This window comes from Beta vulgaris, chromosome 9 (assembly GCF_026745355.1).
Source record: "Beta vulgaris subsp. vulgaris cultivar EL10 chromosome 9, EL10.2, whole genome shotgun sequence".
In the NCBI taxonomy this organism is placed as follows: domain Eukaryota; kingdom Viridiplantae; phylum Streptophyta; class Magnoliopsida; order Caryophyllales; family Amaranthaceae; genus Beta; species Beta vulgaris.
In genome coordinates, this window is record NC_079210.1 from 52900054 (window position 1) to 52926593 (window position 26540).

At 32.5% G+C, this 26540-nt stretch overlaps 2 protein-coding genes across 2 annotated transcripts; one reads left to right on the forward strand and one right to left on the reverse strand.

The window, feature by feature from the left end:
- Positions 1-1526: 1526 nt before the first annotated feature.
- Positions 1527-5267, reverse strand: LOC104905051 (uncharacterized). Its single transcript, XM_010693497.4, has 3 exons — positions 4245-5267; positions 3374-3686; positions 1527-2012 (listed from the first exon to the last, which is right to left on the reverse strand). Exons 1-3 carry the CDS (start codon positions 4988-4990, stop codon positions 1614-1616), a joined length of 1458 nt encoding a protein of 485 aa, XP_010691799.1. The 5' UTR covers positions 4991-5267; the 3' UTR covers positions 1527-1613.
- Positions 5268-9925: 4658 nt separating this feature from the next.
- Positions 9926-13491, forward strand: LOC104904746 (F-box protein CPR1). The gene is made up of 2 exons (XM_010693113.4): positions 9926-11241; positions 13023-13491. Exon 1 carries the CDS (start codon positions 10020-10022, stop codon positions 11214-11216), a length of 1197 nt encoding a protein of 398 aa, XP_010691415.1. The 5' UTR covers positions 9926-10019; the 3' UTR covers positions 11217-11241; positions 13023-13491.
- The last annotated feature ends 13049 nt before the right edge of the window (positions 13492-26540 follow it).

Here is a 26540-nt window from a genome sequence, read left to right on the forward strand (position 1 = left end):
GTTCATCACAAAATATGTATTTCCCTATATAAATTTTCATTACCACTCAATACCACATTCTCAAGTGGTAATGGATAATAATGAAATTTTAGGGAAAAAATGGATGTTTTGGGATCAAGTAGCATTACCATGGGTAATGATGTGAGATTTCCTTTACAAATTTACACTAGAATGCATTATCATTACCAGATTCACCACCATTTATGACATCTAATCAAATGGGCTGGTAAATACAAATCCTAAGTGTTCGTTTGGTGTACATGGAAATTTAATTCATGTAGCAAGCTTCATTTTCTAAGAAATTACTTCCCTTATGTAATTCCTAGAAAATGGCCTAAATTTATCTGGTTGACATAAAGGAATTTACAATTTCCATGAATTTTGATTGTCCAAGGGAGGAGTGGGTATTAAATTCCCACATCATGCGGGAATTTAAAATTTCCTAGGAATTTCCATTACATTCATTTTCTTAACTTCATATCAACCAAACAACTTCAAATGACAAAATCATGAAAAATTTCATCACCAATATAAATTCTTGTCGATAAAAGCAGCGCTAAAACATTGTGCTTATAAAGGACTCTATCATGCAATAAAACATTGTGCTTAGGTAACAAGTGGAGAAAAAAAAAACAGACGAAGAGTGTAGTAAATTTGTCTCATACAAAGAAGAAAGACTTATAAAGGACTCTATCATGCAAATGGACCTAACTATATTGTTTGACTTTCTTGGGCCGTGTTTTTTGTGAAACGTTGCTTGACAGTATTTAGTCGACTTTGACTGTAATAAAAATATTAGGGATCCAAAGTATATTCAAACGAATCTTAGTGAATTCTTTCAACGTGTATTACATAATGCCGACTTTTTGTAATTTTATTTTATATGAAAAATGATAAATTTCATTTATAAAAGTCATAATATATCTATAATAGATATTAAGGAAAACAAAAAGACGAAATAACCTTAATAAATAATAATACTTGAAATAGAATTCTTGTTATGATGACGATACACCAAATGATAATTTATCATGGTCTCTATTTGTTTGTTGAATCATGCAGCCTTCTACATCTATCACTTGGATATAGTTTTCAGAATACATTTGTTTATTGGATCATGTAGATTATAAATAAGAAATTAATACCGATTGCAAAATTATATAATAAACAAACAATTAAAGAACCACATCTTTCCAAGAATTCATGAATTTCAAACTCTAAACTTCCACAAGGGAAGATAAAAACTCAAATTCCAAACTCTCATCAAAGGAAACAAAGAACCCAAAAAAATGAGTCTATCTAGAAGAGGGGAAGAAAAAGACAGGTCGAAAACCTAATATCAGCTTATAATTATCTTTCTTTTTGACTTTTCATTATTATTCACAAATATATAACTAAATACATTAAAAGTCGAATGTGTATTATAAAACCATTAAAAAAAAACAAATATTGCGACTAAATTAGGAAGATAACGGAATGAGATTTTCCTTTTTTTATATAAGATTTTGCCTTATTATACAATCCCCATCAAACAGATCTCAATTTCAATTTGATCACATTAACTAAGTACTGATGTCGAATTCAATGACCATCATCTGATCTTTATAAGCACATTACATATCACAAGCACAACTTATGGTCTTAGATTTAAGACTCTTATTAGATGCTTCATTTATTTTCCTAATTTGCACCTCATTCAACACATTTTTAGCCCAATCCCTAAAATAAGTATGATTAACTTCAATTTGACCACTCTTAAAAATGGACATACATCGACGATCATCTTCAGAATAGGGACAATTGTCACCGTTGGTGTCACGATAATCACCTTGATGTATCATCCCTGACCAACTTGCAAGCCAACGGAAAACATATTGGCCTACCCCAGCTAACTTGAGCCACCCCTTTGGAAAAAACTCCATTACACTACTGTTCCTATCCATTAGGAACATGTTTGTTAATTGTGCTCCATGAGGTGATACCAAAATATCTGTTAAGCTCATCAATTTAACCTGTCATTACCAAAAGAACACACAATAATTATCATTTAATATTAGGATTTCAATGTGTTTATATCTTATCTGTTGAGCTAAATATTAGGAAGTTTAGCTTCGTGCCCGACCGGGCGAAGGTCCGCCCGGCCGGCCAATGGATCGCTCGATCGGGTGATCGAGACGATCTTTTCCTTTTTCGGCTAGTTTTTGGCCTCCGCCCGACCCGATTGGGCGAGCGCTTTTTTCCTCAGTTTTGGCTTTCTGTTGCCGTGCGTTCTCGGGCCCGATCAGGTGGCTTCGCATGACTCGATCGGGCGAGCGTCTTTTGACGCGGCTTACGATTTCCGCAATCGTGGGACTCCTTTTTTCTACTTTAATATAAATACTACTCTTCAAAAAGAGATTTCATTATTCTATTCTAATAAACCCTAAACACAAGCCTACCCTATTATCTCTCTAAGATTTGAACAGTTGTTGATAAATACCAATCTTTGATCCGGGTGCACGGAGTCAGAGATAGTTGTGTGAAACTTGGGGGACGAACGTCATCGTGAATCCGCACCGGTGGTGGCGAAATTCATTTCTAAGGTAGTGACCATCATACCACGGCGCAACTCATTCTTATAATTCAGGTTTAATCTATTTGATTTCTTATAAGTTAATATACATAAATTATATCATGTAATAATATAGTAGTTAGTTAGTTAGTCTTTCTGATATAAATAGACTACTTGTAACTACTTTCCTATCTTGTAACAAACTCAGATATTCTGATATCTTCTCTCTAAATACAACTCTCTCTCTCTCTCTTCTTCTTCTCTAATAGTAACAATGGAATCTTGTTGATTAGTTTCTTCAATTTCTATAGATTTTCTACTTACAGTTTTACGCAAATTAAATGGAAAAACCAACATAAAAAGCAAGTAAGACGACTAAAATTTTAAAGTTAACTTAAAAATAGGTTTTTCCGGCTACCTTAAACTGTCATTTACAAGAATTCTTTAATTTTTTTTTAAGGGAAGAATTCTTTAATGCTATTGACTATATAAAAGAAGCCAAAAGCAAATACTTCCTCCGTACTTTATCAATTGCAACATTTCCTTAATTTGAAAGTTTCATATCAATTGCAATATAAAAACTTGTTTGGTAATAGCTTCTCCCTATTATCTCCTATTATATAAGTCCCACTTTTTATATATCTATATCTCTCTCTTTTCACGTGAGTTTCTTAAAAATGTGCCAATATATATTGCAATAATAACAGAACGAAGAAACTATTAAAAAAAACTACCACATAATTCATTTACAAACACCCCATTGACAATTTCAGCAATAAGGCCAACGAATCGAAATAGCAATAATTTTAAAGATTGACTAACCTGTTCACAGAATGTGAGATTATTAGAGTAAGCAACCAATAATTGGCAGTTGTTAATCTTGTCACATTCACTTTTAAAGATGTCAATAACAGCTGCATCATTTTTAAAAGATCTGGGCCCAGTCCTTAATAATAGTGTCATTCCAATTTCATTAGCCTTACTGTCTATGCTCACATTACAAAATGTTCTTGCTTTACACCTTATGAGATCATAAGTTTCCATCCTTCTCTGCCTTGACATCCCTCCCTCATTGTGCCTCATCACCACTGCTTCTTCGAAGCAGATTGGATGCTCTTCTTCCACCCCTTCAAACCTATGATCACGTCATAGTTAACACTCCAGAAAAGAAAAGAAAAAATGAACATGAATTATATTATGCCACAATTTATAATTAAGCGAAAAATTTAAGGAATAAACGTGATAGTTTTTCTTCCTTTAGTGAAGAGATCAATTTCTACGAGTAGGGATTGAAAGAGGTGGGCGTGGGCCAGGCCGGCACGAGCCCGCTCGAGGTCCGTTATGTGGGCCGCGGGCCTATCACGGTCAAGAAATTTTATTTCTGGCCCGCACCGGCACAAGCTTGCATGGGCCGGCCCGCGGGCCAAACGCTCCTTTCCTTTGTTTTTTACCCTAAAATTGTCAAAAATACAACATAAAACATGGATCGGCCCGCGGGAAGCACGAGTCCGCGGACACATTTTTAAAAATTTTAAGCCCGGCCCGACATTTACTCAAGCCCCCGGGCCGAGCTCATGAACAGGCTCAGCCCGGCCCATGCCCACCTCTGCATAGTTCTTTCTTAAAAGCAATTGACATAATTAAAAACGATTTAGTCTTTAGTTTGATGGGACCAAATGAAAAATGCACTTACCCTTCAATATTCTGAGGCCCACCAAAAGTAGAATGCAACACCAAACTTAACCAAATGCCCATCTTAGTCCTAAGTTCACCCCAATGATACAAAATCCATCTAGATGGTAACTTGCACTCATTTTTCATGTGCCATGCAACAAACGGAAAAATTGCGGATAAACCATGCCATATATTATCATAATTATAATGATTATATGACACAAAAGTTAGGCCTTTCATGAAAGTAGCATTGTAGGGTAACGCTTCACGCCATGCAAGTGCATAATAATTCCATGAACCATCATGTTTATCATTCCCCTTAATACATAGGATTCTACCCTTTGAAGCATTTGAAGGGAATTTTTGGTATTGCACTTCACCTTCCTCGTGAATGTCATACATGGAACTCATGAACCATGTATGACCTTGGTGGGCGGTGCTCTTGTACCTTAAGTCCTTCAATGGTAGGAATGTGATTGAATCTCGAAGCTTCTCCGCCGCGGATTCTTGATGATCATCTGTTCTTGAAGGGTAGCCATTGTTGATGGATTCGAGCCAAGGTGGAGATTGAAGAGATGGGATTTGAAAGAGAAGGAAAATGGCTATGAAAATTAGTAGAAGGAAACATGAGTGTTTTGATGAGTAGTTGAAAGATGATATGTTGTTGTGCTTGGTTTTAGGGTTGTAAGAATTGGGTAGTAATAAAGAGGGAGTTATATGAGTTGTGTGGTTATGTCTTTCACTAGCTTGTTGAGGTTTTTCCATGATACTCGATGTGTGTTACAATATTGACTTGTGTTGGTTATTTTCTCTTTGTGTGTGCATTAAAGTGAAGAACAATTTATAATTACTTCCCCTGCTTTGCATCAAAAAGCTAAGAAAGTGAACAAGAAGTTTTGTTGATGAAGGATGAAACGTTTAATTTGTAGCAAACGTAATAAGGGTGGAAATCTAGGGGTGCTGTGATTTTTCTTAGGGAGTGCAAATGGTAATTTATGGAGTTGTTTTATTAGGTGGAGAGAATAACATAACACATTTTATCTCTCCTTTACCTAAAATAACTATTGGCCATCATAGTTAAGGAAAAATATAAAGGAAGTGATCATAAAATGCATACAATGTAGGTCAAATCAAACCCTCCAAGTAAAAAAGGTTGAATATTACTCCCTCCGTCTCAAAATATAGGTCCCATTTCCATTTTGGGTGTCCCAAAATATAGTTCTCATTTCCATATTTATTTTCACATTTTTCCGTAATTTTTTTAGAAAAACCGTGCCCAATTATTTATTTGCTTCTTGAATTATGTTTTTTCCTTTTTTTATTCAACCAACATGTTTCAATTAATGCTCTTTCCCCAATTCTTTTCCATTCTGATCTCTCCTAAAATAATTTTTTCCCATACAACATTTATTTAAATAAACAAAAAATCTTTAATAATATCCCTCTTATATTATACTTGCATAAATTACCATGAAAAAAGGGAAATGAGAACTATATTTTGGGACGGAAGGAGCATCATAACACTAGTTTGACTTGTATTTATAATTACACTAGACGAACGCTAATACATTTACTCATTCCTCGCTCCAAGATAGCAGAACTGCATAGTTAAGCTTGTTAGTTGTTCAAAAGACCAAATAGCTAGGTGAGGTCATTATCAAGAAGTTTCAAATTATCCCAAAAGTCTGGCAAGATGTTCAATCCCTTTCAAAGATAATTAAAGAACCTTATCTTTTGTTAGTCAATGAAGAGAAAGTGGCAAAAATAGTGTTCTTAAGCTCTTTTTGTTTGATAAAAGTAGGAAGTACCAAGTGGAATTATATATTGTATAATCATCATTTCTTCATCATCAATTATTGAATCTTTAATAATCAATGGATGATTGTAGAAAGGCTTCATATGATTGTAGCATAAAGACAAATTTTAGAGAGGTCTATATGCATCGTATTCAAAGGTAAGATTTATCGCAATGTGTCTCAAAGAGAGCAAATAAATTTTTTTAAAGGAAAAAACTCTATGTAGCCCTAAGAGTTGTATATAAGAAGTTAAAAATGGAAATAAGTTGCATTAATTGATCATTTATTTATTACATCGTTTGATGCAAAAAATTTCCGTTAATTCACAACTTATTTTCATTTTAAGTTGTGTATTTATGTCTTATATGCAACCCCAAGAGTTGCATGTAACCTAACTTTTTTTAATGATAGATTGGCTTTCAATCATTGTCTGGTATGATTAATAACAAATCTAGAAAAGAGTACATCAACTTAATTTCATATTTTTTGTTTGTTGCACACGCCTACACGGTTCCGTTAAAAGTCATATTTTTGGAAAATTTTGCTCTCAACTGTCACCAAGGAATGGACATAAGACAATCCTTTTAAATGTTTATAATATAAGAAAACTGCTTACTACGTAAGAAATTAAAATACTACCTTCATTTCACACTACGAGTATTATTTTACCATTTTTATAAGGCACATAAATAAATTAAGGGTGTGAGTATAAGGAGGGTTGTGATTGCATCTCAAATCCATGTGAAACTGTAACAGGTTATCTTTCCCGACCAACTTTAAAAGTAATCAGGTGGGTTTGAAATTTTACTTTAAAACATAATCACACTCACTAAACTTATATATCAAATAACGTGGAAACTAAAAAATTAATTCTAATTCATTCGGTTACTATTATCAGAGAATGTACATTAATCCTTTGTAAATTGGTCAGGAAGAACTGTCTATTACGGAAACATCGAAAAGAGGAATCAAAATGGTGCATGTATTATAAAAAAGGTGTCCTTCAATGTCTTTTGGATGTTACATTTAAAAGTTAGCTAGACTGCGACTACACATCTTGCACCATTACTTTTTCATAGGTGCACTAAAAAACTTTATTAAAATTCATCAATTTTTTTTGCCCTCACATCGGGAATCCGTTTGTAAAAATAAAGATTCTACTGGATCAATACCTATTGTAAGTTAGTCAGTCCAGCTATACAGGTCAACGCTTGAGAGTAGAGGGATATAAGGAAAGTTTTACCAGCACAAGTGAGTAGTGAGGTTCGAACTTGTGACATCAAAATTACAAAGTGAGTTATCCACCAAGCAAGTTTGGCATTAAGACTCATCAATATACATTTCATAATTCAACGGGTCGTATAATCTAACATATTTCTACCTCTCTCATTTTATTTTTAATCTATACATGTATTTTTTACACTAATCACAATTCTCAAAGTAAATGCCACTTTTAAGTTTTAACTATTGTTGGAGTTAAGACTTGGAAAAGCCATGGCTTTTTTTGTTGCTTGTCCCACATTGCTTGTGGGAGGGAATGCCTCCTTGTTTATATATTCCCTTCCTCCTTTCTACTATTGAATTGGTACTTGAGATGCTTTTGTGGTTGGATGTCATGTTTGGTTTGGGCTTGCTATCACACACGTGCGCGTCGCCCGGATCGGGCCAGGGCCTTGGGCTTTGGGGAATAAACTTAACTTAACTAAAGTTTTGGACCCGGGACTGAGCGCGTGTGTGGCGGTTTTGTGACTGTTGGAGATTTTTAACGGTTTGACCGTTACAGGATTGATGGCAATTCCTCATTATCCTCCCAATTAATGTCTTCCGTTTTTGGCCTGATTTTCTCCTATAAAATCAGTGCCTTCTGATCAGTTTAAGACACACAAAAAAAAAACACTCTCTTCCTTCTCTTCTCTTCTTTTCTTCTTCTTTCTTGTCCTGGGTTTTCGTGATTTTCTCCAAAGCTTAGTCTGTTAGTGGTGGCATTCTAGGCTACTGTGTTAACCTTCGGGGGCGTTCCGGCCAAGATCGATTACCAACGTTGTCGGACCGTAATTGCTTTCAAGTCAGTGGTCTCCTACCATGACACAGTCTCGAAATCCTATCTCTTCTGTCATTGCAAACTGTCTGTTCCAACAACTATCATATATAGAAAGAATGAACGATGAACATAGTAATGTAATCTTGTTACTTATATTAATGGACAAATTTTAGACGTTAAAAGTCACACGATATATCGATAAAACCAGAAGTGGTAATACTCAGATAATGGTCACCTTCATCTCGTACGGCTCGTTTGGTAGTTGTTAATAAATTGCGATAATGGGAATGAATTTTAAGTGTAAATTTATTGGGGAAGCACCCTTAAAATCTCTACGGTGAGGCATTTTTTCTCCATGGGCAATCAATCTCACCCCTAACCTTGTGGTTTTGTTTCTAAGAGGAAGCAATTTTCATCACCACTTATTATCACCTACAAGGTGGTATTGGATGGGAATGAAAATTCAAGAAGGAAAGTGGACACTTTAGTATAAATTAGCATTAATGTGAGAATGGACAATAATATTCTTCACAAATTTACACACAATTTCATTTTAATTACCACCATTTATGACCAACTATTAAACGGGCGAATAGGGTATTAAATACCATAGTACACCTTCATCACGGTTCACGGGTAATAGTGGAGAAATTTTTATATCTTTGTTTTTAGCCATTAATGACGGAGTTGAGAAGATATAGATTCCTTTCAATTGAGGCATCTAGGTCATGTGCATGTCTCGGCACGACGGCACTCGCCCTGGCCCTTGTACATTTAGTGTAAGATTATGGTTCGATATTTGCCACCTGATTTCAGTTTAATAGTCTATAGAATTCACAAGAAAAAAGCTTGTGGTAGGGTCAACGTAGTATGTGAGAAGTTACTGTCAACCCCACTCATGTCAACATCATTTTTTTTAAAAAAATTGGTACATAGAACTGCCCTACTAAATCAAAATCTTGCATACGTTAATTTGATTTGAGGGTTAGAGAATTACACCCCTAAATATAAAAACTAAAATTATATGACAATAAGTGAATAGCTCATTTATCTTATAAAGTTAATTCATCTATCCTGTTTTATTAATGTGATACACTTACGATCCATGTGTATTGCGCGCTATACATTATAGCTTCAAGCCTTCAACAATAACCTCAACTCCTCATGTATGGATGAAAAAATTTGATCCCAATTTGCAATTTCATGGCTTTTCTTGTCAAGTTGTCATAGATATAAATTATATATTCGAGAATTGTAAAAAAAAAAAGTTATTTTGTTGGAAATTAATGAAGAGTCAAAGTGTTTACATTACAATAATTTAAATACAGTAATTTATCTCCACTTCTTTTTACTAATATAGTTCCACACCAAATAAACAACACATACAAACTAATCATACTATTAAATTATTCCTCACATGCCACTTGTTAAACATGAAAGAACTTGAGGTATCACTCAAACCAACTAGTCCATAAATTTTTACTCTTATAGAATCATGTGGGGCCCAATGGTTGGAGTCTCCATCTTCCAACCATAAGCATGGTTGGGAGTTCGATTCTCATCAACCCCTTATTTGGGGTGTTCGTGTGGATTTATGCTTCTGGGTATAAATCTTCAGTTTTCAGTCTCTGGAAATTTCCTTATGAGTTGGATCCCCTTCTTACCTCGTGGCTCCTAGCTCCTAAGAGTCCTAACTCATGAGGGCTGAGCCTGCTTGGGCCAGTAAATTACAGAATAAAAAAAAATTACTCTTAAAATACGTGTTAAAAAAAAGTGTAAGATCTATTTACAAACATATTGATAAACTAGATATTTTACAATTATATACTCACTATTTACACCAGATCAGAGAAGCAGTTTGGATAAGTTTCTCAAACTGTTGGAGAAAGTACTACAAATATAACAAACCGAAAGAAGACTCTTTCATTCTTCAACGACCTTTCATTCTCACACATCCATGGAGGAATTTAAGAGAGAGAATCCATTAATGGATACCTTACCCATAGAACTAATCTTCATCATATTTGCACATTTACCCATAAAATGTCTTCTTCGTTTGAAAACTGTTTGCAAATCATGGCTCACCATAATCAGCAGCTCAAATTTCATCAACTTTCATCTTCATCTTAATTCTCTCTCCTCCTCTAATCAACTCTTAATCTTCTACACTAATAATCATCAATCTCTTTACTCTGTTTTCTTAAACTCCCTTAAATCTCCTGCTATGAAACTTTGCTTCTTCAATGAAGATTTATCTTTCTCAGGTATTTCTGGGTCTTGCAATGGTTTAATTCTCTGTAATCTTAATCATAATAAAACTCAAAATTTCGATGTTTGTTTGGTTAATCCATCTACGTTAAAGTTTAGAAAAATCCCAAAATTACAGGTACCCAAGAATTATTTGTATGTAAATTTTGGGTTAGGATATGATTTTAAAAGGGATGATTATAAGATTGTGAGGATTGTTAATTTTGTATATGCTTGTGAAGATGGGTCAATTTTTAATGCTAGGGAAGTTATGGTGTATAGTATGAGATCAAATTCTTGGAAATTTATTGAGGAAAAAGTATCTAATCATGCTACTTTAGCTTCAAGAAATGGAGCACTTGTGAATAATCATTTGCTTCATTGGATGTTTTGGTGTACTTCTATGAATGAACATCGACTTTCGAGTTTCGATGTTTGTAATGAGAAATGGGGTGAGATTTCCATGCCTGATTGTTTCAAAGAGAATGGTATAAACAGGGGAAATCAAGTGAATTGGTTGGTATGTGATGGTGATGACAAAAAACTTGATGTTGTAGACTTAGGAATTCTAGGTGGGTGTTTGTGTTTATTAACTACTAATAATTTTGTGATTCATTCGAGTGATGTTGATATATGGGTTATGAAAAATTATGGTGTTAAAGAATCTTGGGTTAAATTATTTCATGTTGAGGATTTTGATGTTACAAGATCATTGAAAGTTGCTCCTATAGCTTATTGTGAAGATGGTAAGGAGATATTGTTAAGACGAGACGAGGATTCAAATGTTTTTTGGTATGATTTAAGGGAGAAAAGAGTTAGGAATGTTGATTATTGTGGTTTGCCTGACTATCATGGAGTGAGTACCTGCATTCAAAGTCTTGTACCAATTGATGGTAATGGTACCTGAACGTTAGCAAAGATCAAGGAATAAGGTACTTTCTTCGTTTCGAATTAAATGTAACGATTCAACTTTTTTACTATTTGCACTTTTTATTTTGACTAAGATATGCGATTTATATATATAAGGAAAAATATAGTCCGATGGGATCTTGTTAGATTTGTCTTGTGACGTCCTTTCATAAAATGTACTTTTTTATAATTTTTACTTGTATGTAATTATAGATATTTGTGATTAAAATATGTCTCAACATAACATATGTAAGAGTGAATTATTACATTTAATTCGGAATGGAGAAGTACTTTCTGTGTTCGAATACTCTTCTTTACTATGATTGTGTGCGTAAAGTTTTACTCTTTACTGCCTTCTACTTGACTTGCTTGTTTCGTAATTAGTCTATACATTACAGTAACAAAAAAACATTATAGGTAAAACAACATAGAAGTATGTAAAAAGTCAGCCGAAATTAAAACAAGGGTAGTTTTTAAACATGTTGCTTACATTTTGAATTTTTTTGGGTGTATTGTGTAATTGACGGGTGATTTAATTAATTAATTAGGCTTCGTTTGATATAGCCTAGAACATTTTTTTGAAAAACTATTTTTATCTATTTTTAATTTATATTGTTTGGTTTTCAAAAGAGTCTAAAATTAATTTCCTGAGAATAATATTACTCTCTTAATGATGGAAAACCATTTTCTTCTCAAAATAAAATAAAAGAAAACAGTTTTCTTCCTTTTCCTTTATCTCTCTTGCAGAGTATACTCATTACCTCCTTACTTTTCCTTTTATTTTCCTTTCATTTCATCAAATAACGGAAAAACTAATTTTGGAATTGTGTTTTCTATTGTAAATTGTTTTCCATAAAAATTCTTTTATACTGAAAATGTTTTGCACCCAACCAAACAGAACCTAAATATTTGTGTCCTATTATTTGGTGATAGAAGACTTTTGAGCGAACAATTATAGCCCATGATAGTGCTAAGGAACTACATATCTACTTACTGTACTCTGTTAACTAATTTGGATGATCCATAATTCCGTATAGTGGGAGTTAGGGGACATCAAATATTGTAACAAACATTATTAGTACGTAATTTAATGTTCCTTCCTTCTAAAAAAAAATTATGGAATATGCTCGACTAAAATCTCCTATTTTGAATAAATACATCCAATAATTGAACAAAGTATATATCTTATGGGATCCTTAATTTAATATAGAGGTGCCGAACACATAATATAACCTGTTTTGATTGTGCTAAATTTAATTCAGATCATAATTGAGTTTGTCTTGCCACAAAATTTGTTTTCTCATAATCTATTGTAAATTTGCTTAATCTTCAAGTTGAATTAAATTTAGTCATAATTTATACTCCCTCCGTTTCCCAAAGATCTTCCTTATTTCCGCTTAGGTGCGTTTCCAAAAGATCTTCTCTCTTTTACTTTATTCCTTATTTGGAATTCTTTTTCCCCTTTTTACCCTCTCATGTCATTATCATATGGTCCACCATTACATTATTAATTCAATTTTACTCATTTTATCTCTCCTACTTTAACCCTTTTTTATTTGTTTATTTATCGGTAATAAGGAAGATCTTTAGGAAACGGAGGGAGTAATCGCTTACGAGTTAGTACGAGCCATATATACCAAGTCAAACTCAAAATTACAATAAACATTCCTTTTTTTTTTTTTTGATAAGACAATAAACATTCCTAAAATCTTGGAACACTAGAATGGCTATCTAATACGTTACATATGTTAAGTGCATTACTTTGTTCAATAATGTTGTTATGAATCTTATCTTAAAAATGTAGATAATAGTTGGTTCCAAGTTAGCTGGGTGTAAATGAAGAACATGAAGAATCCAGGTATCTAATTGATGGTCCAAAGCTTCTGACGACCTGGTGGCTGGTGATGTCTTTTTTTCTACGTAAAAAAGTACTGATTGCTACATTATCTTAAACAAGAATCGTCCTTTGCTATATATTAATGGCTACTATGGGTTGCTGCTTACTTGCTGTGTCGTGGTGCCTTCATAACTACTCATTTTTATGGCACATTGTGCAACTTCAATTGTAAGTTATAATTCATGTAACAATTAATTGATGGCTTATAAAGTCATTTTTATGGTCTATTTATGTGCTTTTCTCAGCCATTATGTACACATTCAATTGTATAAATTTTAGGAGCAAGTTATTAAATTAAAGTGTATTTTATAATTTATATATTTATTCGATTTTCAGAATCTATTAAAGGTATAAAAAAAATGACATTTTATTAGAATAGTATCTTAAGGTATTTTTTAGTGGTTGATCTGAAGTCATGTTTTGGAAAACTAAAAAAGCTTTTGGAATAGAGGTAGTCGTAGAATAGTTCATCTATTGCTAATAAGCCTATTGGACTAATAAGCACGGCATATAATTTGATGGTGGAGCATATTCTTTAACTCTTTTCAAATAGATTAAAAAACAGTAAAAAGTGAACATCTTATCATATAATTTGCTTTATTGCGTGTTTGGATACATTATTTAAAATATTGAAATTGGGTTGATTCATATATTTGGATAATTAAGAATATGAAATCTAAACTTAATCCAAATTGTAAGTATATTAGACAAAGCCCATACATAGAGAATTTAAAATTGGAAATCAGATCATGTCTTTTGAAATTCTCCATGTCAAAGCCCACTGGCTTGCCAAACTTCTTGAACCTGCGTTGAGTTTGGCTAGTATCCGGGTCTATATTCTTCAAGTTAACTAGTGTCTTGCTCGAATGCAGCATATCTTTTTTTTGCTTAAAGTCAGCTTCAAATAGGGGTGTTACACCTGTGTGTTCTGAGGATGATACTCTCATGTTCTCACTGTCAAAGATTTTTTTTTTTATTATTATTAGGAAAGATAATTGGTCCGAAAACCAATCCCTGCTAGACTACTAGTCTGTAGGGCAGGCCAGCTCAGAGGTTGGGTAATGGGTACAAGGCTAAACAATCCAGAATTAATTACCCAACATATTGTTGAGATGAAAATTCGAACCCTGGACAATACCCTGAAATTCGGAGCGGTACTCCACTGAGCTACCACACTTTGCAAAACTTGTGCGATTATGCCTATATGTTTCTGTTTTTAAAGAAAAAGTTTTAACAAGCTTATGTACTCTAATCAGATGTCCTACTAACTAGTGCAAATGATGAGGGAACATGACATGAAAATACACCTCCTTGTTTTGTCTTTCAAGCAATTAACCATCCGCTTAAGTGCGATGAGAGTTACTAGTAAATTATATAACCAATTCTATTTGGGTCGCACTGCCACATAATCTAGTAATATCGACTTCTTTAAGATGGCTATGAATAGATCTTTAACGCGGTGCCATTATCATCTTTACTTTGCAAATTACTCGGTATCAGTATCTGCAACCACAGCAATAACAACAATCCATTGAGCATAATGCCACAATTTAATACAGATAAAGTTGAGTGTGTGTATATGTGAACACGCATGTATGGCATGGATCAACCACTCAGAATGTGTTCTAACAAGATCCCTATGAAATTAGATGGAAATACGTCCAAGTTTTTAACCTCGAAAAGCAAATGCTATATAGCTTGTCTTCCCTTCACCGTTCTTGGGACTTTTAACAAGCTCCTGTAAGGCGAACTAAGATCATCGTACCTCCTCTGTGGCTCTGTCTATGCATCTCCAACAAGGATTCTGGAATGTACTCCATAATGTGACCAACACGAACAAATGGGGATGCACCGTTCAAGATCTTCTCCTTAACCCCAAGATGCTGAATTATGTCTAATGCAGCCAAGCCTGCTGCAGGCTGCAGAAACCATAAGCTTAGCTGCAACAGCACTCCCAACAATAGCTGAAAGATTTGGTGCAATAGGCGCCATTGTGCTTTCCACAAAACCAATTAGCTTTTTCCTTGCTAAATCAAGCTCAATCACAAGCCTCAAGAGTCTTATGTAAAACATCCTCTGGAAGTACGCGGTCTGCCAAGGCGAGTTTGCAGTTTTTGGGTTGCAGGCGGCAGAAGCTCCATTAGATCAACCAGGGTCAAGTCCATTTCATTGCCAATCTTCTTTGCAGCACGGGCGTAGATAATTGGATCACCCTTAAGAATTGAGCCTTAAATAATGAGGACGGTAATTGTGGCGGATGAAATCAGAGAAACATATACGAATCTTCTTCTCAATGTTCTCTAATAATGCATTAGATTCATCCATTAACTTATATTCGAGACCATCCTTAAAAACTACAGCATGATCAGGAATCTCTGAATCCTTCAGAAATGCATCAGCTTTCTGCAATATATCATTGTAACGTTGAAGAATACTTAATGATTCAAACATGTTAGTCAAATCCTTCATGTTCTTTTCTACATCACGACCTGCATATATTCATAAACTTGAAATTTTTAGATACAATTTCAAAATTTCAAGCATCCAATATTCAAATTTCCCCTTTTCATTCCATAGGTGATTCTTAGCCCTTGCAATCATGGCAACGGAAGAGGGCCGCAAAATATAAGTGTCCCAAAATATATTTATCTTTAATAATTTGAAGATTAGACAAAAAAAACATTTGAATCATGAGTAAAAGGGTAAGGGAAAAAATAACAAGAACATGAAATTCATAAAAATTTTGTTGTTCAAACTTTTAAAAATAGTCTCATTAACCAGCTGTAAATACAAATCTTATATTTCTATCTTTTTTGAAATACAAACGAAGGGTCCAATTAAGAAAATTGTACAGGGTCCATTATTTTTGCTCATATTTGCCCCGCCCTTGTTTCATTCATCACACAAAGTCCTAATATGAATAAATCTAGAAACTTGATTTGATGAAACTAACAAGTAACAAATCAACAATCGCGTGGAAATTTACGCGTGCACAAATTGTAACCATAAAGAAACTGCTATCATTTATGTAGTCTTACCGAAAATTCGATCGAATTTTAGGTTTATAACACATGTAAATTATCCCTAAAAACATGAAATAACATTATAATAAACATAAAATCACATGAAGTAGATCTTAAAAATCGCAAAGGAAAATCACATCAAATAGTAGATCTAACAGTGTGTTTGGTTCATTTTTAGTAAAGGAAAGAAAGGGAAGAGAAAAGAAGGGAAGAGAAAGGAAAAGAATGGAAGAGAAAGGAAAAAAACCTTAATTTCCCATGTTTGGTATAAATTTTCTCTTTCCTTCCGAATTCCCCCGCTTTTGGGAGGAAAGGAAAGTGATATTTTATTAAAGAGTCTTTCCTTCCAATTCCTCCCATTTCCTTTCACTTAATTTTTTTTAATGAACCAAACATTGGAAAATAATAAATTTCCTTCCACTTCCTTTCCTTTCCTTTCAAATTCCTTCTACCAAACAAACTGTAAGTATGTAAAGGAAAAAAAAAGAACGAGACCTGGAACAAGGTAAGAACATCAGTTCGAGCCTCATAATTGCGTGTGAGGGAGGCTGGCGCGGTGGTGCCTGCCTAAGTCAATGGGGATTGATTAGGGGAAAAAACATGGATTGGACTTTGCATATCTAAATCCAGTTTAAAGTTTATCCGAGTCTAGTCCAATTTAGTCCGAAATCTTTTTCTTGATTTCGAATCTAATTGAATCTAGTTTGATTATTATATAATACTAGTTATGAAGTGTTGCACGAGTTATTGTTTTTCCATATTTTTGTTAATATTGTTGATTTTTTTGTTGATGTGAAATGAGATTTTTCAACACCATTTTGTTTACATAATTTCCTCATTCTTTCTCTATTGCAATAATTATCACTTTGGCTAGTTTCATCTATTAGAACCACACTTTGTTAAAAAAAGCAACTATAATTGACAACATCGCTTTTAATTGATGTTAATAAAACCATCATTAATTACTCAAATTACCTCAAAAAGTTGTGTTTATTTTATTAAGGATTTACTTATTCCCTACTTTAGCTAAACCCTCTATGCTAAACTATCTTTTTTATTTTCTTAAAATCCATGCTCAAACCCATTGTTGCAGTAGAAAAAGACAAAAAATTATTGTCGTTATACTTTAATTTCTAAATTTGTTATATAAAATTTGTATTTTTAATGTTCGATTTAATATTCTAGTTAAGTCGCTTATTAAATAATGTCACAATAATTGGTATGACTAACAATAACTAACACAGTTTTGACATGTAAAATACCCGAATGATACATATTAATGTGTTTAATATATAAAGATACTTAAGTACTTACTATCAGGTTGCGTTAATGGAAATTGAAAAATGTTATTAAATGAGTTAGTGGGTCGATTATAAATTGACCCATTTATTATCAAGCTGAGTTGTCGGGTTGAGAATCTCAACATATTTAGCTAAACCGTTTGAGTTGGATTGAGAATCTCAACCTTTTGAATAAACAGATCAACGTATTCTCAACCCATACTAACACATTGCTAGGCCTATTTACAAGTTATAAGTAACTTTCATTATGTATTTATGTGTGGAGTGTGCCGCTTTTTTAGTAAACGGTTGAGTACCAAGCATTCTTGTATGAAGACGGAAATACCCTTACTTAGCACGTGTGTTTATATTTTTTTTCTTTTCCTTCCTCACTTTATTTTGTAGTATATGATGTAAAAAAATATGTTGCAGTATGAAGTATTTTTTTTTTTTAATTAGGAAATTAAGTCAATCCAATGACTAAAGGATTGAACCCCTGACCTCGGGGATCAAGGAGGAGCGCTCTACCCACTTGAGCTAACTCCTATCCTTCTTGCAGTATGAAGTATGTCTTTATGAAATCAATTTCTTATGATATTTTATGTTAGCTGACTTCAAATTATTTTAAGACTAAGTTGTTGGATGTTCGAAAAAGCTCATGAATGTATAAAATACAAAGTTGTTTCTCAATGTAAATAGAGAACTATGGATGTATAACATAGCTTATGGGTGTAAAAGATAACTTAGATTTATTAAAATAATTTCTTGGTAGTACAAAAATTTCGTTTGATTATAAAAATAGTTTTGGGACACAAATTACAATAGTTCATAGACGTACAAAATAAAATTTGAATGTACTATAAAAACTTCTAGATGTATCCTACGGAACAACCAGTCAACCACAATTGGTATAATAAGTGTGGAAGTGTTTTTTTTTAGTTTCTAGCACTCTACTAGTAATACTATTTAGTTTTGTCAAATACTATGGGCCTAGCCACACCTACGAAAGAATGGGTTGGGCTATTCGATCAAAAGCTCAAATGAGATTGTTTACATCCAAAAATCAATTGGGCAAAGAAAGAACTACGTATACCGGCCTTGGACTTTTTTTTTTTGAAAAAAAAAAAAAAAAAACAACACTTTGGAGATTGGCACGATCGTGGAGTTTAATAGCACATTTGTGAGAAGGCGTTGAAAGTTTGTCGAAGTGTAGGTGGTTATACATCATATTTGTGTTGCCTTTTTTTTTTTTAAAAGAAAGTAAGAAAAAAGATATCAGGAGATCCTCCCGATGAGGAGAATTTGTGTTGCCGCTTTTTTTTTTTTTTTGGTGAACAAGCGATAGCATTAGATTAAGAAGTCATGGCAAATAGCCTATTACAATCTGAGTCTAAAAGCTCCATACAATAGTCAGGTGGTGCGATAATATGATGAATTACATTAAGATCACTTCCTCCACTCCTACATCTATGTGATAATGCATCTGCCGCTTGTTTTAAGAAACTAATTGTGCCATAGAATAGATATTATATATTTAGGTCGTTTAATAGTCATGTGTTGTATAGTTCTCAGATTCAAGAGGTCAGAGATCCCGAGAGGGAAAAAAAATATAGTGCAGTATGTTGGTTTTCTCCCAATTTTTGGATACAAATAAGAATGACAATGGGTGGGACCAGGGCCGTCTCGTACATTTTTGGGGGCCTATGCACAATTCTAAATGAAGCCCTTGATTTTTTTTAAAAAAAAAATTAAATGGTGAAAATAATATTCATATTTTTATGGTTGGAAGAATTTTTTTTTGACAATTCTAATATGTCAAAATATTTCAAAATTGAAGACTTTGTTTTCAAAGCGAGAAGTTATAAAGAGTTGTATGAAAGAATGAATACATACGCTTGTTGAAAAAAATATATATAATATGTTACTCGTACCTTGTCTCAATATGTTCTGATCTTTCCATTTTTGTTCAAAATAGGGAGTATGATTTTAATGTCTTTTCTAAGAATAATCTTTTTTATTACTAAGAGAAATTGATTTATGTTAATCTATTTTAGAAAATTTCATAATGAAACAAAGTGATTAATAAAGGATATAAAAAAAGACCATGATAATCAATAATTTATATTAGACCAAGATTGGGAGAAGAAAAGAAATCAACAAAGTCATTGCACAAAAAAAAAAAAGAAAAAAAAGAAAGAAGAAGATTGAAAACAAAGGAAGGAATTACAAGTAGCAAGGGATAAATAACGTGCAGGTGAGGAAGCATGACCAAAGTCGAACTCGCGACATCAGAGTTCCCATTCACGCCTCTGACCACGGAGCTACAATACAAACACATTTACACTGTTCTAAATTTAATATATAACCAATCTTTCACTGTATTTGGGCCCCCAAAAACGGAGGCCCTGTGCGGTCGCACAGACTGCACATGCTATTAGCCGGCCCTGGGTGGGACGTGAGGACTATCGTGAAATTAAAGCGAATAACCTAATCATTTTTATATTCGTCTTAGACACACAAGAGCCCTTGTAAGGACTATCGTGAAATTAAAGCGAATAACAAGAAGACTGGATAAACAATTTTAAGCATTAAAACATAAAAGCAATTACCTTGTCCTAACAAGTAGAGGAAAAACGACCGATAAAAGTTTCACTAATCCTTCAGAGAATATAAGAAAACCACACATTCACACGTCTCATGAACTATAAACTCTTTCAATAACTCCAGCTAGCTAGAAACCTATATAGTCGTCTTTGTAATATCTCACTGTATCTAATGGACATACTAAAATTTCTAATTCTTACCTCATGAAATCTATACTAATATATTAAAAGGTGTGCATAAACCAGAAACGGTGTCATGTGGCGCTCTCCCTAAGGAGTTTTAGTTCATGTAATCCATGTACAATAAAAAAATTAGAAATTGCATAGTATAGGTTTCGATCCCGTGACCTCAAGTTCATGTACTTAAGTTTTAACCACTAGACCAAGTTGTATTTAGTGTTATCATATCAAAGTACAATATTAATAAATGAAATTTTTTCTTACCCGAGGCATAGCCCTGACCTAATAACTAATTTGCTTATGTATATTACGCGTTATTAATTGCAACTAATTGTTAGGAAAACTTTAGACGATAGTAAAGCCAATGTAATAATGTTTGTGCACCTCACTTTCGCCAAAAGTCCTCCCTCTCTCAAACAATATGTGTATAATAAGAAAATTTTCCTCATGGAACATATGTAGAAAATATAGCTTTTAAAGAAGATCAAACAAGATATAAAAGTTGTTTTACTGTATATATGGAGTATGTGATTCGCTGGTTTAATCTTTTGCTTGCTTTCATCAATTCATGATTCATGAGTTTGAGCTAACCCAAAAGAAAATGTGAAAAGACAGGAATGTTGGAAATATCAAACTACATATGATAGAAGTAATTCATGCGGAAAGACAATTTGACTAAGACCTCAATTATTACATTAAGTTAATGTTATATTAACTTTTTAAAGACAATCATTTACACTTTGGGTAGTTCTAAGCGCAAAGAATTAGTTTATAAAGCAAATCCTTCAAAATAAGAAAGTTCTTATAAGTTGGCATGTTGTATATCGTGGTTATGCAATGCTGTAAATAATTGATAGTTACGTGACCTATAGACTTGTAGTATGAATATAATACATCATACATACATCATACATGTACATTATGAGAGTATGTGTGTACTTTAATTTACGCATTGTTATAGTAGTATTAAGTGGTAAAAATTCAAAAGTTATTGAGTGTGTGACTTAGGCAAATTAAATTAGAAAATCAACCTTCTATTTATTTTCAAGTAAAATATGTATTGTTTATGATACTTTACACTTCTGATATAGTAAAACAGATCTCTATTATTTTAGACATAAATCAAGTCTCAGTTGTTTGCTATTTTTATTTGTGTATCCACCCGCTTCACTTTTAATATGGAGATTGTCACAACCTGTTATAGCAATGATAAACCCAAAATATCTCTTTTGTTATTAGATTTAAGGTTAATGCTAACAATAATTCTTCTTCATTTCCTCTGTACTTGAAATCAATTTTGTTTTCTCTACACATATATTCATATTTGGAACTTATGCATTCATTTGGACCATATAATTATTTTGGAGCATCCATGGTTCATAGAGGCGGATCAAATTAATTAACATCTAACATAATTTACTTAACGAGTTATATCTACATATATATAAGCGGGTTGAAAAATTCGAGCACCTTTCTCCTACTTTTGTGTTCAAATTTATTTCAGGTTATTGTCGTAACTTATAATAAGTCGACTTTTACTAATCCGTCATGCATACATGCATGATGCATGTACTTGGCTTGATAAAAACACATTGATAACATGGGGGTCTCTAACATAAAAGGGCACTATGAAAATAGCAAGAAAAGCAGTGCACGCACCAAATGAAAGAAGAAAAAGCAAAGAAAGAACCTAATGTAAAATTGTAATGAAAGAGAAAAAGGTCATAAATTTATTAAGTAAAATGGGAAACAGGAGGAAAATCAGGAGTTTGCTATTCAATGGGCCGCAAAGAAGAGAAATGCCAGAGAGGGATGCATTTGTCCTTGTAAATGCACAAAATTAGTTGCTCTTGCTAATAACAACTCTTTGTCTTAGCAACCAAGTATTGGTAAAAAAGAAGGGTCAAAATATAAGCAAAAGGCATTCAACAAGGGGAAAAGAATAGGGAAAAGGGGGAAAACAGGAAAAGAAAGTCATGTCAATGGTTGAAAACTAGCATGCAATATACAAATCAAGAACTCATGGGAAAACATGCACTCACGCAATTTAAAAAACAAGTAAAGCTAGCAAGAATAAAAAGAAAAAAAAAAAACTGATTTAGATTTTAAGCAAAATTAAATCGGAATTTTTTTTTAATTTTATAAATTTGGTTGTATAAAGAGTTTTTACCGAAAAATACAAGATTAGATTCAATCTCATCTCAGGTCTTAGATACCTACTTGCAAAATTCTTTTAACTTGTCGAACTCTACTAGCTTGCAAAACTGAAAACTATATATTCATCGAGTAATACTTGATCACTTGGCAAAAATCTTAACTTAGATCCTAGAGGTCTTGAGCTATATCTTGCGAGAGTGCGTTTGGGGTTGGGGATCCTCTTACATTCGTTCCTCCCTATACTCAAGACGTTTCTGACTCGTAAATACCAGACTAATAAAATATGAGAATCGACGTATATACAAGGTCCTTCACTTTATTATTATTTTTTTTATATAAAAGTGATATATTTTTGTAGTGCAGTAGTAGCCGCCTACAAAAAAAAATGTATTTTATAATATTGACCACTTTCATACGATAACTGTTGAACAATTGTTTACATTAATATGTAAAAACCAACTCAAGAAGCAAAGTTTAATTTGGTGTGTAAACAATGATTATAGATATTATTAAGTATTAAAAAAGTAAGTAGTTGTCACAACATTAAGAAGACATTTAAGCCAAAGACTAGTTCAAAGGGAGGCATTTGTCCCCCAATTGGCATTGAATTACACTCCACAGAAGCAGCTAACAATGGCAAGTTTTACCTAATTTATTGGCTTTTCTTTCTTTAATTTTAAGTGCCATGCAACTTTAATCAGTGGGTTTTTTCCCGTTTAGAAAGTATCATATAGACAAAAAGTTAACCACATCGCCCAAGTAAGCAAGATTTTCGCACACAACCTCCATAAAGCAAATCCATTTCGTCATTAAAAAATATATTTTGCTTTATTAAGTTTTTTAATAATTTATTTTATTTTTTAAAAACTTAAATTAGAGTTATGACTTATGAGCAACATCAGAGCAACATCAGAATATAGTAAGAGTAAACCCTCTACCTTATAAAGTTTAACAATCTTATCGAGGTAAATCCTTATCAAATAGCGATCAAATACCCAATTTAGACAAGACTCGCAACCCGAGCTCTGATACCATGTTAAATTTAGAAACAATAGAAAACGGGCATTTGTGACCGAACGAGGAGGAGGAGAGATTTGGTCCACTTTATAAGCCCAAAGGAGATTTTATATTGGTGATAGTAGGAGTAACCCATCTACCTTATAAAGTGTAACAATCTATCCTCTTTTTCCAATGTGGGACACTCACAAGTCGGCTTTCAATTAGTTTCAACTAGAGCTGATAATTTTGGCCAGGTTTTGAGCGTAATTTTTTGGCCCGCGGTCGGACCCGACCCATTTTTTAAAAAACTTTGGGCAGGCTTTGGACAAGCCAAAAATAACTTTTTAAGTCCTTTTTTGTCCCGACCAGATTTTTGTCCTAAAAATCCGCTCATTTTTGCCCAAAATAGCTAGTTTTGGGCACAAAATTTTTGCCCGAATTTTGACTTTTACAATTGGAACAATTTTATCACTTTTATTTTCTTTTTAGTTAAATTTGTATCGAGAAGAGTGATCAAATTGGAAGTTACCAATAAGAGTGATCAAATTGTTCCTACTAGTAAAATTAGAATTTGAAATTTCTCGATCTTGTTCTCATAGTTTTTGGTACCAGCTGGCAAAAGTGTAAAACCACCCTGTATCTGTGGCCTGTGGGTGCTCAAAGTGAAGTAGTGCACTTTTGGATCAGGATTCAGGAACGCTGCTAAAAGATTCTTTTAAAAATGACTGTTTTAAGTATTTGCTAAAAATCGTTTCAGAACAAAAGTATTGCTGAAAGTTCTTAAAAGATTGCTGTAAAATTAAAGTTGCATGCCAGTGAATATCTTGCTGCTCTTATTAATTAGTTCAAATTGGTGCTTCGTAAAGTACCCAGATGAAGATTTAACGGTCTTAAAAAGATACAACTCCAATCAGATTAGAGATTGGAGAGGATCTCAATCCACAAGCAAATTATCGGAGAGGATCTCAATCCACAAGCAAATCCGGCCTGATAATTTTTCTAAGAGATTACTTAGCACTATTTTTAAGCTTTTACTATGCACGATTGTGTGTTAATATTTTTTATAATAAAATTATATATTTTAATTTATTTCACGATATCTATACTAGTATATATAATATATTAATATAATACGAGAATCATGTGATTGGGCTCCCACGTCTCAACATCATGGTCGGAAATTCGATTGTCATCAATTTCATATTTGGGAGTGTTTGTGTGGATTTATGCTTTTGGGTATAAATCTCCAGTTTTCAGGATGCGCTTACTTGGGCCAGTAAATTATCGAATTAAAAAATATAAAAAATATATATTAATATAATACTCCATGCAAGTACTTTTGTTATGTTCTCCAAATCATTTTAATTATTATGTTCAATGTAATATTCATAAAGAAGTCATTTTATTTGTTTATTCATTAAAATAAAATAACTCAAACATCTTTGATTCCAACTCACAAATTAAAATATTGATCCAAGTGACATAATATTATTTAAAAAAAAAAAATTGGAGTATTGAGTTTAATGTCATACTTTGATATTAAATCACAATTAAATTTTTTGGAGAAATTTGTTGTTCCTTTATTGTAGAGTTACACCAGTACTAGCTTTATTTTAACTAAGTAACGATCTTGAGAATATATATATATATATATATATATATATATATATATATATATATATATATATATATATATATATATATTATATATAATATATAATATATATATATATATATATATATAATCTCCAAGGCTTGAAGTGGAAAAAAAGCAAATCTTTTTTTTTCTTTCATATGCCGTAGAACAAAAAAAAAAAGAAGAGAGCCCATGTATCAAATTGGCTTTACAAATTACAATAACATCATATAAATAAAAAACAAGGAATGAACAGAAAATAGTGTTGAACGTGTTCAACTATATCACTACTTTTATATATATACTTATTCAAAACTATAATTATCCATTTTCATAATGAGTCCGTTTTTGGAGAGACGGTCTCACGACCGCTGATGTTATGCTGACATCATGCACGTTCGTGCATCAAACAAGCAGCAGAATTAGTTAAGCGATTACACATATTAGTTATGCTAGCCTTAAATTGCTTCTGGATGAATTAGTTACGCGTTGGAGTATATTAATTTAAGCACTGGAGTATATTAGTTAAGCGCTGAACTATATATTACTTATATCATAAAAATCAAATTATAATGCATTTTTATTGCCCATAACTTCAATATCACGCATAAATAATTTTGTCTTTCTCAAAAAAAACTAATGCACTAATTCTCTCTTTCTTAAATAACTATCGCATTTTTGCATTAGTTGTGCTGACCTCAAATAAAAAATGCAGAAATAATGTTTACTAGCTAATGCATACAATAAATGAAACTAATGACCTTATAATCATAACTATTGACCTCATATACTATCAACCCTCAAAGTATAATTGTTAACCAAATATCTAAACTATAACCATAGAACCATGCATCATTGTTACTCATGAAATTATAAATAATTATTCATATGCTATAATTATTATCTTTTAGTTATTTTTAGACTAAAATTATTAAGCATATAACCGAAACCAAAAAAAAAAGTCATAACTGATGTAAAAAAATAATAATTACTAAATACCCAAATATCGTAACTATTAATCAGAAAACAATAACTAATAGCCAGAATCACAACTATCAACCATAAAATCATAATTAAAGGGCGAGGCTGAGAATTGGAGGAAAAACAGACTCGTCAAGTTAGTGTTAACGTGAGACTGTTTTTTATTATAAAACTTTGTGTTTCATAATATTAAAATTAATCCTATTTGATGCTCTGAATGCTATCAGAAAAAGCCTCTAACTATGTATATGTAAATTTTACACATTTGCTCTTAGTTTAATTTGCAATTTAATATTACATAAGCATATCAATATGTTGAATTTATATAAATGTATAATTCTAAAATATAAGTATAAATATTTTAGAGTTATACCTTATTCAAAGATATCAAAAAATATTGATGGTCAATATTACGTATTAGATAATATAAAAATCAAAGTGATACTTTAAAGAAGGGCACTATACGTCTCTACGTACGTTTTACGTTCATTCAAAAATTTCTTCTTGTTTGTTGCAAGTGGCAGCAAACAGGTCATCTAACGTTAAATAATTAATTGAACAAATCA

Coding starts and splice junctions, on each gene's coding strand:
- LOC104905051 (XM_010693497.4), bottom strand. CDS start 4,990: ATGGAAAAACCTCAACAAGCTAGTGAAAGACATAACCACACAACTCAT. Junction 3,687..4,244: donor GGGCCTCAGAATATTGAAGG/GTAAGTGCATTT, acceptor ACGTGATCATAG/GTTTGAAGGGGTGGAAGAAG. Junction 2,013..3,373: donor ATCTCACATTCTGTGAACAG/GTTAGTCAATCT, acceptor TGGTAATGACAG/GTTAAATTGATGAGCTTAAC.
- LOC104904746 (XM_010693113.4), top strand. CDS start 10,020: ATGGAGGAATTTAAGAGAGAGAATCCATTAATGGATACCTTACCCATA.